At 40.7% G+C, this 14,910-nt stretch overlaps 1 protein-coding gene across 1 annotated transcript in view; it reads left to right on the forward strand.

Moving 5' to 3' along the window:
• Positions 1 to 8,189: 8,189 nt before the first annotated feature.
• Positions 8,190 to 14,910, forward strand: part of met (MET proto-oncogene, receptor tyrosine kinase) — a gene marked incomplete at its 5' end in the record, with an annotated part of 39,946 nt that continues 33,225 nt past the window's right edge. Inside the window, one exon of the mRNA XM_080841828.1 lies at positions 8,190 to 9,341. Coding sequence (XP_080697954.1) covers positions 8,190 to 9,341 — 1,152 coding nt within the window. The remainder of the gene's footprint in view (positions 9,342 to 14,910) is intronic.

A 14,910-nucleotide genomic window follows, 5' to 3' on the forward strand; every position in this document is an offset into this window, starting at 1 on the left:
GAGTACATGTGAAGGTAGCAATAGTGGTTATGAATGAGGTAAGAGGCATAATAAGATATGAGTACAATGAATATGAGGTAAGAGGCATGATATGATATATATATACAATGAATATGAGGTAGAGGCATGATATGATATACAATGAATATGAGGTAAGAGGCATGGTATGATATGAATACAATGACAAGGGACAACAATTTTAAATAAGCAGATATATCAACTCAGCAATAATACAATGGCAGTAAAAGGAATGTAGTAAAAAAGTGTTTTTATTAAAATGAATGAATGAATACTCTAGAACACCTCAGCAATAATACAATGGCAGTAAAAGGAATGTATTAAAAAGTGTTTTATTAAAATTAAATCTAAAGACACTAAAATTGAATCTTGTTTTAGAGGCACTCAGACTTTGTACAAAAACACATTGTACATATTTTGGAAGTTTTCTTTTTTACTCTGAACCTTTTAAACGGGGGTATTGGTCCACATAGGTGAGTTTAGCATTCAGAAACTGTTTGTGGTTTCTATAGCCTATAATAAGTTACTTAGAAAGTGACACTATTCTTCACCTAGAGCGCCTGCATATTGATGAGAGAGGTGTAAACACATTGGGGCACCTCAGTCAAAGGTGTAAAGACAATGGCCAGGCAATGGCCAGACAATGGCCAGGGCAGGGACAAACCTCAAAGACAATGGACAGGGTGATTTACACGTCTTCATGTGTTTTTGTGAGTGTGTATTTTCTATTTCTATCAATAACTTTTAAGAAATAAATGACATTTCTTGACCGTGTAGCTATTTGTCTGTTTTGTTACCGACTCTGTTTTGTTACCGACTTTCAACCACGAGAATGAGTAGGATCTTTAATGAGTGTCTCAACAACGTTTATCGTGACTTGTTACCGACTTTCAACCACGATAATGAGTAAGAGCTTTAATAAGAGTCTCAACCACGTTTATAGTAGGCTATGTGCGCCGTCTCAACCACTTTTATAGTAGGCTATAGGCTGTACGCCTCGAGCGACTCGCTTTGTGCGCTACGCCTCAGATCGCATGCAATGCACGTCTCATTCACCAGGTGAGGCGACTCGCATCGTACGCTACTCCTCTTATTGAATACCGGAACTTAGCTCCTTCCTCGCTCGGGCTGAAATCTTCACTACTTTTTCTGATGGTCTTTAGCATTGTGCGAGGTCTGATTTGCCAGGGTATAGGCCTCTGTCAGAGAGTCATGCAAGGTCTGGACGTATTCCGTGTAGTGACATGCTTGTTAGTTGCAAGGGAGCCAAAGATCAGATCGACTGGGAATCTTGGTAGCCTGCTGAACATGAGTTAGTATGGGCCGTATCCGATAGAGTCGTGACGTGAGCAGTTGTAGGCGCCTAGGCGGTATCATGGCATCCACATGTTCATGCCACCGAGGCTTCAAGTGCGGCACTAGTGTCCCCAGCATGTTCATTAGGGCCTGGTTGAACGGTGCGGTGTTCCCGTTGCCCTGGAGATGGTAAGGCGTGGTGTGGGTTTTACAATGCCCATGCACTTACACAGCTTTCAAGATTACGCCCCTGATCCGCATGCAACTTCGCAGGGAACCCAAAACGGCAGAAGAAGTTCATCCATAGTACCCAAGCCACTGTGCCTGCCTTTTAGTCCTTTGTTGTGTAGGCCTACGCATATCTTGAGAAGTGGTCTGTGACGATGAGCACATTTTCATTGCCAACCTTAGACTTCTCCAGCGATAAATAGTCAATGCAAACAAGATCCATGGGGGCACAGGCACTGGTATGGATACTGACAAGGGGAGCTCTGACATTGGCGGTGGGGGTCTTTCTGAGGCAGCACCGCTCATACTGTTCTCACCAGGCCTTGATCTCCTGAAACATTCTCGGCCAGTAGAATCTTTCTCTTATCGTCTATAGCGTCCTCTTAGATCCTAAATGCACCACTTCGTCTTGGAGAGCTGTTTTGACGGCTGCCCGCAGCATCTCTAGTATTAACTGCTCCACCACTCCTCTATGGCAATCTCTGACATGGAGGTATAAGATGCCGCTTCTCACCACTAACCTCCTCCACTCTTTTAGGAGAAGGCCTCCACTAACGGCCACTTCCATCCTCTCACTGAGGTTTGGTTTTTGGTTCCGGCTCTTGAAGTGCGAGACAAGGCCGATGTCAGGGTCTTCTTTCTGCCCTGCCGTATCTTCTGTGTGGTCATAGCAGGCAGTGCCTCCGTCCCCACATCTCCATACAGCTCACTGGACTCCAGCAGCTAACTACTTCCAGGCTCCTCCACAGCAGCACCCATGGACCCATGGACCCCTCTGGTTCCTGGGCAGCTTGAGCCTCTCCGTGCCTCCGACCACCTGCCTTCTCTCGCTCAGGGCAGGTCTGCAGGACTTCCGTCACCTCCTGATTAGAAATGCGCCTTTTTTCATCAGAAAGGCACCTCAAGTTTATCCTTTTGTAAGGACCCCTACAGTTTATGTATATGTATAGTATATGACCCCACATGATGTTTTCTCCACTGGCGGGGCATCCATTAGGAAACTATCCATTAGAGGAGCACCTAATTGGGCACTTCATGTAAGAGCACTTTATACAGCACAGCATCCCATTTTCACTACTAGAAAAGGCACTCTTTGGCACACTGTCTTGAAGGAGGGAAAACAGTCTCGTAGTCAACAGGCAGGCAAAAGGTAAAATATCCAAAAGTCAAACAGACTCCAAGGCAGAAGTATCCAATACACAGAATCCAAACAGGGTCAGGTCAAAAATCAGACAAAGGTCAAGATCACAGGCAGACAGAGCATAGTAGGCTTACTAATCGCTGAAAGGCACAGGCAATAAACTGGCAGGATCTGGCAGAGATGGATAGGCACACCGGGCTAATCACAACAAACAGGTTTGCTCACAAAAATGGCGGGAAATCAAACAAAGACAGGGTGGAGTCAGAGACACATGTCATTTCAAAACAAAAACAAAGGGCACATGACACCACCACATGATCAAAACGTTCCGGCACATGTTGCCGGAAAAAAAAAGAACTTAAATATTAGAATCACTAACAGAGCGGCCTAGAGGGCACTTCCTTACAGCACCCTCTTCCATTGCAAGGGCACCCATAGGGGTCATCAAGTTTAGATCATTGGAAGGGCACCCATAGGAGTCATCAAGTTTAGATCATTGGAAGGGCACCCATAGGAGTCATCAAGTTTAGATCATTGGAAGGGCACCCATAGGGGTCATCAAGTTTAGATCATTGGAAGGGCACCCATAGGAGTCATCAAGTTTAGATCATTGGAAGGGCACCCATAGGGGTCGTCAAGTTTAGATCATTGGAAGGGCACCAATAAGGATCGTCCAAGTTTAGATCATTGGGAGGGCACCTTACAGGGCACTGCATCATGTTTTCCCCGCTGGAAGAACACTCATTAAGGCTTTGTTCACACTGCAGGCCTAAGAGCTCAATTCAGATGTATTGCTCAGTATCTACTGTGAACCCACCACGGTCCTAAACCAGTCCGGACTGACACGTGCAAAAGAACAAACAAAAACATCCCACATAGCAAGCTGTCGTACGGAAGGAAACATGGAGGCCCCTAAAGCCAGTGTTAATGATTTCATTTAGAAGCATATGTGCAGTGGAAGCCAGCAAGTTTGTGAGCAGATGATTTTTTTGGGGGCTTTTTGTGGAGCAATGGTTGCTACTTTAGGTGTGTTTAGACTACCTCATGTTGTCTTTTAATGTTTGTATTCACAGAGTGACTCCCGCGGGCACAGAATTGTGACAAATGAAGAACTAGAGTGACATGAAAGTCGCATGCATTCTGATATAACTGTTTCTGACTGAGGTCGCATTGAGAAAAAAATCAGACATGTATTTGATTTAGGACCACGCATGGAACTGGCCCCAAACCAGAATTGAAAAGAGCAGCATGTGATTTGAGTTCAGATTCCATGTGATTTGAGTCGTTTACACAGGTCTGAGTTACATACATACATGCAGTCTGAACATAGCCTAAATTATAGAATTTTTAAGTGGTCGCCCCCTGAATCCGCCAGTGAAACACGTTGACTGATTATACTGTTACTGGATTTTCTCTCATGCTGGCCTGGCTCATCCACAAACAAATTAAATCAATACTCATTGATCACATGTAAACCTTCAATGTTTAGATTGACAAGTAATTTAGCAACCATTCCAAAAATACCATATGACTGAAACTGGTGAAGCACATGGTTGACACTTAATGATAACTTGTTTTACGAATTTGCATGTCATGACTTACACAAGAATGGATACCTAGATGTTTTGGGGGTAAGACTAAACAATAGCTAATATATACCCTTTTGCGTGGATGTCCAAAAGAATTTTCCAAACGTTCAAAAGGATGGGAAATTACTGTTTTGCTGTGCAAAAGTGACTACATGATATGGAGGTTAAACAAACAGTTTTGAGAATTTTTATTTGTATCTGAGAAAAATGTTAATATCTTCATCAACTTCCTGATGTCTTCCTTAATTTCTTTGTGTCTTAACTCTATATACCCTCTCTCTTTCACTACATCTATCTATCTTTTGACATTTCTTTGTCTCTCTCTATGTTTGTCTTTATCACCATCCCCATCTTAACTTTCTCTTCCTTCCCCACTCTTTTTGTGCATGCATTAAACATATTTTCAAACTTTCTAATCTTTTACTTTATATATGTTTTACATTTTATTCATGTATTTATTTAAGTTTTGCCTTGCTAGCACTGGTATTTCCTTCAGGAAATGCCAATCTAGTTATAACAGGCCTAATGGCCTGACCTATAGCCTAATTTCTTGACCTATCTACTTAGATTTTTCTTTTACATTTATTTCAATGTGACCATACTCGTTTATAAACATTGAATTAGGGGTAATTGTTGCATCTTTTCCAATACTTTTCAGTCAGAGCAGGCATTGATTATACAACAAAATCAGTGTTATGCTAATACGTACAAAATGGAAAGTGCATTTACTAAATGAACAGCAGGAGATAGTGATTTAAGCATAAATCACGTTTTACAGGCGCTCTGTCAGCACTTAACGTAGCCTACGCCTGATGCTTGCGGACTTCCGATGACCGATAGGTCCGGTTAGATAGGTCATCCAAGACCACTGCATGTAGTGTGTAGCCTATAGGCTACTTCATTTCGAAGATTTATTTTATTTGTGCAAATAAAACATCTAATCCCCTGAAACCGTAGGTCCATACAAATGGATAAACGATGTATTTTATTCACAACCACTTGGTGGCGTATAGTGCACCACGTCTATCCATAGGTGAAGCATGAAGGTGCAAATAACAAACCCGTCTAAGCACACCGACATTTCTCTACCCATTTGACAATTGCTAAAACTAGCCTACATCACACAAAGAAGCAATCATGTGGGCTACTCATGCAGCGTTGAGGGAAATAATTTACAGGTGTAATTAGTTAAGGACCCATGTCCCTAAGGTAGCCCAACATGTTCCAGTGTATAGGCTATTGGGGGTAGGCATCTTTTGTTTTTAGATGTTCGGCTGGAGAAAGTAGGCATACCAGAGGGTCAGGTCAGTGATCTTCGAGGGGGTTCCCTCCTGTCGTAGGCTACTCTAAATGTCATGCCCTCTGCGTTTTCAAGGACACTAGCCTACTTCAGACCGTACAATGACACTTGTTCGGCCGGTGAAACAGTTTCTTCAACTTTATTTCTAGTCAATTTGTCCGATGCCCCTTTATTCATTATACTTTTCATGCGATCTGGACTATAGCCTGGTTGTTCAAACAATAGGCCTATTTGTTTTGAAACAGACTGGATTATCAATCCGAGCGGCGTCATGAAACTTCCTATGTTATGTGAAACTCAACCAAATCAGCTCATCGGTGTCACATAGGCCTATATGAGAAGGTCTGTGGCTGGTTTGAATTATCGATGAAACTGATCACAGCTAGATTTCCCCCCATCACTCGGTGACGCGGTCTCTACGACCAGAGTATCGCTGCGCACCTTAGAAAGTGCGGGACACTCGAGTCCACACATCCTACAGTCAGGGGGAAGAAAATACAAGGGGGTTGAACGCGTGACTCAGTCATTCACAGTAGCCTAGGCAATGAGTCATAAATGTTCGCATCCTGTGAGACGAATTCCATTGGAATGAAAGTGGTGAATATAGGAGCCTGAGTTTCGGACAAAACCAACTATCCTGAATGATCCTGGTCAGCGTGTCTGACACCTTCACGAAAGTATGTTTTGGACTGCACATAATATGAATATCCTGTGAATAGGTAAGAGTTGGTTACCTCTTGAATTTCTTTTAGCCTACCTAATTTATAGTTATCTATTATCTAGGCTAAGTCACCATCGTTTATCTACTCTCAAAATGTAGGCTATTGTTTAATAGCATAACATTATGTGTAACCTCACACATTTTACAACCATCACATTTAAAGCCTACGCCATCAAATTTCGCTTTTCCGCTTTATTCGCTAATTCTGCATTATTTGTTCCAATAGCCTACGACGTTTATGATAATTTTCCTGCTTCTCTGTTATTTGAAGTCGACCTATAGCCTACACATTGTAGTTAAGTGAATATCCCTGTCGACTCGTATTCTATAGTCACCTGTTTCTAAACATCTTAGAGGATGTGCTTAGCCTACCGCATCAGGGTTGTTTACACCGATTAGGCATCCATCTGCATATCGGTTAGCTTCGTAGATATTTTTACGTCCAGTAGCGTAAAATATGTTTAAGAGCGTGCGCGGAAATAATTTGGAAACACATGGAGAGTGGGGTGATTTGTGCCAGCGGGGAAGTTGTGCCACCCCAATTATTTCTAGGGAACCATAGAAAAAATTGGTCAAGTGACCACACATCTTTCGAAGAGTCAGCCATTTAAATCATCCTGCAAAGAAGAGAGCCTCTTAAGCACATTTAAGTTTAAAAAACAGTTTTTTGCCTTCCAAAGTTTTTGTTTGCGTTGTGTCTTAACGGGTTACGACACGTTTAAAAACATTTCACACATGTTTTAGTGCTTTGGTAAGCTACACTATGAGTCTATATAGCTTGTATGATTTTAGCTCAAAACAGCTGGATGATGCATTTTTTCCAAAAAGGTTGGATTGGGGTGATTTGTGCCAAAGGGACTGGGGTAAGTTGTGCCAGTGATCTGTTTAGAGAATTCCATTCAATTTGGTCTTCATTTGAATTTCATTTTGATCTGATCATGTGTTCATGTAAATTACCTTTAAATAGAATTGACTCAACTCAACTTTGTTCTGTTGTGTTCAGGAAGCTCTAGGCCTTGTAAGAAAATGTACCTTTTATGTGCTCATGTGGCGCAATAGGCTTGTAGAAAATCAGCTATTGTTGTTGAAAAATAACTTTAAATAAGTAGTTTTGCATTGAATTTGTCTAGCTTTTATATAGCAACACAGTTTCTGAGATGCAAATAAACTGTTTTACTTCAAAAAATCAATGGCACAATTTACCCCAATGTATTCTCTTTAATGGCACAACTTACCCCGCACCGGGGGCAAGTTGTACCACGAGACCTTTTTTTTCAGAAAGCTATATTTCTTAAATACTATATTTCAGATCCAAAGTGATTGTTCCTAAAGATGCACCACACCCTGAAATATATGTACATATTTTAATTGAAAGCATTACTGTCATGGCCTCGCTTAAAAGTCACTTTAAGTAAAAACTGGCACATCTCACCCCACTCTCCCCTACGGTAAAACATGTGGATCAGCAGTAGGCATCTCCTGTTTTGACCTCATCGGAATCACAGGGTTTCATCCACTCAGTGAGAGTTGGCGGTGTAAGACTTGTTGTGATAATGATCATGCAGGGAGTATTGAGCAATGCTCATTTGACCTCCCTCCATGTGTTTGGCAGAGTTCTACTATATTCAGGCCTACTCTGTTACCTTGATCATGCGAGGGTGAAGTTTTCATAGGATAATCCAGTACATATAGCCTCAGTGCAAAAATAAAAAATATTTAGAAAGTTATTGTCAGTTGGGTAAGTTTACTAGCTAATTAACTTGCCTACATTTTGAGGATGCCAGCTAGATAATTTTGTGCACACAAGGACAGAGATACAAAGAGATTCATATTTAAGTTCAGGATGTGACCTTCAGTTTATGTACTTTCACACTTTTTACTCTTTTTAGGGTCAAAATGGTCTTTTCGAAGATTCCCTTCCTCTGCATCCTGACCATTCTGTGGGCACAGTGCATGGATATCAAGTGCCATTGTGATGAACCAACGGAAAATGCCAAGCTCAATGTCACTGTGACCTATGATCTTCCATACTTCATGTCAGATACCATTGTGCGGGACATAGTTGTGTTCAATGGGAGTGTCTTTGTTGCCACCATTGACATGCTTTATTCTCTGTCTGGGGACCTTAAGAAAATATCAGAGTACAAAAAAGAACATAAAGCCAAAGACATGAGCTTAGCCCTTCTGATTGAGACCTTCTATGATGATGAACTCTTCAGCTGTGGTTCAACAGGGCAAGGCCTCTGCCGTCGCCATGTTCTGGTGGAGGGGAGGCTTGATGATGAAGTAAAATGGATGCATTCTCCCAACAATTACGGGGGTCGTGACGGCTGCCCAGACTGCGTGGCTGGCCCTGCAGGTACACATGTTCTCAGTGTGGAAAGTGGTGGTGTGGTCAGATTCTTTGTGGGAAATTCAGAGAGTGCTGGTCTGGCTTCAGCAACTGTGGCCGACCCTAAAGCACCTCTGACACCTTTTTATCACACAATGTCTGTGCGAGATATGAAAGAGACACAGGATGGCTTCCGCTTCTTCTCAGAGCAATCCTACATGGACTTAGTGCCCAGTCTCCGTGACAGTTACCATTTGCAGTATGTGTATGCCTTCCAAAGCGGTTCTCATGCATATTTCCTCACCATACAGAGGGAAAGCAGAGACTCAAATACCTATCATACACGGATTGCCCGCATGTGTTCATCTGACCCTGAGCTAAGGCGTTATGTCGAGATTCCTTTCAATTGTATCCACACTGAAAAGAGAAGAAAGAAGAGCTCAGACAGAACTGAATTCAATATCTTGCAGGCAGCCTATGTTTCCAAGGCTGGTCGTGACCTCCGACAGACAAAAGACATAAAGGAAGGCGAAGATGTGCTGTTTGCTGCTTTTGCCCGCAGCAAACCAAACTCACCTGAACCAACCAACAGTTCTGCCATCTGCTTCATTTCTTTGGCGCACATTAACTACTTTTTCAGGCAATATATCCAGAGCTGCCACACAAGGCAGCTTTACCATTTTACCGGCTCAGATGAAAAGCAGTGCTACAACACGGTAAGAGAGGAGCTTTTATAGGGTGGCATGCCATTCACTTAACATTTAGAGAAAGTCTTTGAGTCTTTAAATAGTCTCTAGAGTCTAGAACATCAAGTGCTATGTGTCCATGCCTTTGAAATATATCCAGGTGAAATGACAGGGCCCCAGACTAACAATTCATCGTGGTGGCGCTGCTGCCACTAATCTCTATGGTTGACTGGCACCCAAGTTGGTGGCACCATTTTGTCTTTAAAATCTTTCTTCAAAAAAGTATGTAGGCACACTGGTGCAACCTTTAAATAAAATAAAACCGTCAGTTGCAACCAATGAAAAAATGGCTGTCCTTATTGATGACCTGATTAGGCTTGCACTATGTTGTATTGTGAGAAAAAGAATGACGAAATAATTTCTGAGTCATAGGTGATTCAAATGAGCCATTGCCATGAAGTCATTTCAGGTGTGTGTGCAGGCTACCTTGTCTGGGAAGTCCCGCGCCTCTTCTTCCGGCCAATTTGATTTTGCCTCAGAAGTGGGTCTGGCAAACTTGCTATAAAAGTTAATTTCAGCATTGTAAGGATCCTTGGAGCCAATCACAAACTGGCTATTGGCTACCTGGCCCACCATTGGCGGATTTAAACTAACCACGTCTACGTACAAAAAGCTACGGCACGGAGAGTTTTTAAACATTGGACATGGTGGCCGCCGAAGCACCGCAAAACTTTCTTTTCTTTGAAAACAGAACAGAAACTTGCCCTGGAACAATTCATACAGAAAAAATATGTGTTTGCTTTATTACCGATCGTTGTATAGTATCGTTGGTCTGATTGGTTAAAGGCGTGTCCAATTACATGACTGAAGTGGACCGCTGTTGAGTAGTTCGCCAGACCAACTGAGCAAATGAAATGCAGTGAAGGGGCGGGGAATTCCCAGGCAACAGGCTACCCCTTCTGAAGAAAATTTGAAGAGTTTGGTAATGTTAGCATATTAGCCAAGCTTGAGGATGTCTGACTAATCAAATCTATTATTAGTTGGCTTGGAGTGGTCTGGTCCCTGCATTGATAACTCTCAATAGTCACACTGCAGGTGTAAGTTGTTAAGATACTGTAGTTTTCCCAAAAACAGTAGCCTTTCCAAGGCTGCCATTCAAAGATATGCTGTCCGTAATTCAGCAAGGGTGACCAATGTAGGTTGTCTGTTTCTTTCACACAAACAATAAGAGATAATGTGTTTGATTACAGTGGTAAGACACATTTTACAACAATTCACCCTTTTCTCAAAACTACACACACATTCTTAACCTTTCAGAACGTAGCGTCACACCGGTGTGACAGCAGCCAATTTTCCGCAAAGGCGTACCGACACACGGGTGTGACAGAATGTGGCGACAGGAGCGTTCCAAAAGCCGCGTAACAATAAGCCTGTGTGTGGGTTACTAACTTCGCTAACGTGAGCTAACATTGTACATTCAGCCACCTTCATCCATTATGCCTCTTAAAATCGTCTTGTCAGTATAATTTTGTTTACTATATGTAGACTTACTATATTTGTGTGGTCCACGTCCAATTGTACATGACAAAGTTACAACGTTTGCAAGTATAGGGAAGACATGATCTCCGGTACAAGACAAGCACAACAAGTGTTTTTTTTTTTCATGAAACTTGTATTAATCCCCGTAGGGAAATAATGGTAAATTAAATATACATAACTGAAAATAACATGTATGGTACATTACTCAATGTTCAGCCAAACATCAATTCCAACGACATCTCGATATGAAAACCAGCATCGCAGCGGGAATATGTATACTGTGAAATGCTTCACGAGCTGACTAGCTTAGAGGCATACGCACCTCAGGATGTAGTCTCATCATTGATGCACACAAACTGCGCAGACACCTTTTCATATTACAATCACTTGTCACTGACAAATCATATTTTCACACTATCAGCGCATCCACAACATGCAACAGTTTGAAAAAAATAACGACACACCGATACCTGCATCGCATTCATTCATTTATTACAGAAAAACAAGTAGCGTAAACGTAAACTCACAAGACTAAATAAACATGACAACAAATGTTGAAAGGAGGCAACAGCTCACTGATGATAAAATTCGGGACATCTTCACCAGCTGAAACACACAGAAATACCAGTCTGTTAGTGTAATGGCCAAAATGTAAAGACACATACATGCATAAACCAACGGTACAAACACTGTTCATCGCTAAGCATAGATAAGTTGATGTCTCAACACAGTCATCAAATGAAAACCTGTTCATGAGTGAATGTGTGTCCGTGTGTGCTTGTGTTTGTTTGTGTGTGTGTGTGTGTGTGTGTGTGTGTGTGTGTCCATGAGCACATAAAAGTAATTGGCCTCTTTTACAGTTGTACACACTTTTTGTCATTTAGCCTAACTTTTTCTCAAAATCACTGTTCGACATTTATCATGTTCCCAAAATCTACACTAAACTGCCTTCTATTTGATATTGACTAAATTAACTTCGCAAAGTAATACACTGATATGTGGTATCTATGCACAAAAATAAGGTAATTTCACCTCAACTTCTCGTTTGCCTCATCTGACTAGCTCTGGATTTGCGAAAAAAATAATTGGCTATTGTTGTTGAATCGACTGAAATAGACGTTCACTTTCTGGAGTATATTTCCACGTTATTTTCACATCTAGCTAGCTCTATTGGCCTACAGTTCGACATCGATTGTATTCACATTTGTATTGTTTTGCATTCACGCGATTGCATTGCATTTACACATCATATCCGACACATCACATCACCTCATAAAAAAAACTACGTTCTGAAAGGTTAAACATAGTTCACATCGGTACAACCATTTTATTTCCAGGTCAAAATAAAAGTTTGTTATCACAAACACAATCAGTCAAAAACACACTACGTCTCTTTCACTTTTGAGGGATTTAAAAAAATACTACTACTAAAATGTTTTTTTTTTTTAAAGTTTTTTTTTACTGGTATTTCCAGGGCAGTCTTCATTGTTTTGGCATACAGATTACCTTACAGAAAAACTTTCAAAACAACAATTGCAATGTCAGGAGTGCACACATTTTCTTTTGTCTCCAGGAAGCAAATACATGCAGTTTGACAGATCTATATGAAAAATTTAACAAATGCAGAAACTTTACAGTAGAAAAATACAGCAGATCTTGACCTTTCTGAATGAGATGCCATAGAGTAAACATTGGCGATATAAGGAAGGGAAAATGGATAATACAGCGTTTGGGTAGCAGAAAATAATGCATGTTTGTGTTGGTAATACTTCATTCTGGTAATACTTTATGCTGGTAATACTTCACACTGGTGGTAATACTTCACTTTGGTAATACTTCACGTTGGTAATACTTCATGTTGGTAATGCTTCATGCTGGTAATACTTCACGTTGGTAATACTTCATGTTGGTAATACTTCATGCCGGTAATACTTCACGTTGGTAATACTTCATACTGGTAATACTTCACGCTGATAATACTTTATACTGGTAGTACTTCACGCTGGTAATACTTTATGCTCGTAATACTTTATGCTGGTAATACTTCACGTTGGTAATACTTTATGCTGGTAATACTTCACGTTGGTTATATATTATGCTGGTAATACTTCACGTTGGTAGTACTTCACACTGGTAATACTTTATGCTGGTAATACTTCACGCTGGTAATACTTTATGCTAGTAATACGTCACGTTGGTAATACTTCACGTTGGTATTACTTCACGTTGGTAATACTTTATGCTGGTAATACTTCATGTTAGTAATACTTCAAGCTGGTAATACTTCACACTGGTAATACTTCACGCTGGTAATACTACATGTTAGTAATACTTCAAGCTGGTAATACTTCACACTGGTAATACTTCACGTTGGTAATACTTCATGCTGGTAATACTTCACTTTGGTAATTCTTCACACTGGTAATACTTCATGCTGGTAATACTTCACGCTGGTAATACTTCACACTGGTAATACTTTATGCTGGTAATACTTCACACTGGTAATACTTCATGCTAGTAATACTTCACGCTGGTAATACTTCACGTTGGTAATACTTTATGCTGGTAATACTTCATGCTGGTAATACTTCACACTGGTAATACTTCACACTGGTAATACTTCACATTGGTAATACTTTATGCTGGTAATACTTCACACTGGTAATAGTTCACGTTGGTAATACTTCACGTTGGTTATACTTTATGCTGGCAATACTTCACGTTGGTAATACTTCATGCTGGTAATACTTTATGCTGGTAATACTTCACGTTAGTAATACTTAATGCTGGTAATACTTCACACTGGTAATACTTTACACTGGTAATACTTCACGTTAGTAATACTTTACGTTGGTAATACTTTACGTTGGTAATACTTTATGCTGGTAATACTTCACGTTGGTAATATTTCATGCTGGTAATACTCTATGCTGGTAATACTTCACGTTGGTAATACTTCACGCTGGTAATACTTCATGTTGGTAATACTTCACGTTGAGGTCGTAACATCTCTTTAAAAGGGTGCAACATTTCATGAAAAGAACACCACTCCACCTGTTAAATACCGGGTTGAGTCAGTCATACTTTGGGCTTTTGTTACAGCCAGTGGAACAGGAACATTTCACTGGTAGAGGGAAGAATGGAATCAGTTAAATACCAGTAGTTTCTGAAAGCAAACATCATAAAAAAGCTGAAAATGAAAAGAGGAACGACAGGGTAATGATCCTAAACACATCTCAAAATCCAAAATGGACTACCTCAAGAGGTGCAAGCTGAAGGTCTTGCATGGTCACAAGGGTGTAATATTACAGTGGTGGTGGGTCCTCATATGTGTTTGGTCCAACTGTACAGTACAACTGAACCGACCTGAACATCATCATAAATATGTGGATAGACCTTAAAAAGATCAGTGCATGTTCAAGAGCCTGACAGAACTACAAATCCTTTAGCAAAAAATCTTCCAAACTCGAATTTAAATACTTTTAGCTGGCTGCCAAAAGCCTGAACATGTGTTTACAAGATACTTGCCAAAGGGGGTGTTACTAACTATTGATTATGTAGAGTGCCCAAACTTTTGCTTAAGGCCCTTTTAATTTTTTGTTATTTTAAAACTGTAAAAGATGGAAATATAAAAGTAAGTAAAAGTGTCAACCTTTTGGAAATCAGGTCATCTTTTACTCACTCTACGCTATTCACACAAACTGTGATTTGGACTAGGGTGACCAAACCTGCCCGCCCCACCATAGAGTAGAATTGAGATTATTCAAATGTAAATTTTTTGAATAAATAAAAATCTATTCAATGTGTGGTACCCCACAGGGCCTAACCTATAATTACTTAGACAAGCACATGTATAGGTGTACAAGGACACAGGTTCATTCTGTGTGTGTGCGCACGCAAACGTTTGTGTGTGTATGCGTGTACACGAACGCATAGTGTTTGTGTGTGTGTACAGTTATTGCCCCTCAAAAAACGTTTGTGCCTCTGAAATAACTAAAGGACTTTTAGGAGTTTGGACATCTGGTATCCAGGTGCAAATTACTTCTCTTTTCCCGCAATT

The sequence above is a fragment of the Sprattus sprattus genome (genome assembly GCF_963457725.1).
Source record: "Sprattus sprattus genome assembly, chromosome: 7".
In the NCBI taxonomy this organism is placed as follows: Eukaryota; Metazoa; Chordata; class Actinopteri; order Clupeiformes; family Clupeidae; genus Sprattus; species Sprattus sprattus.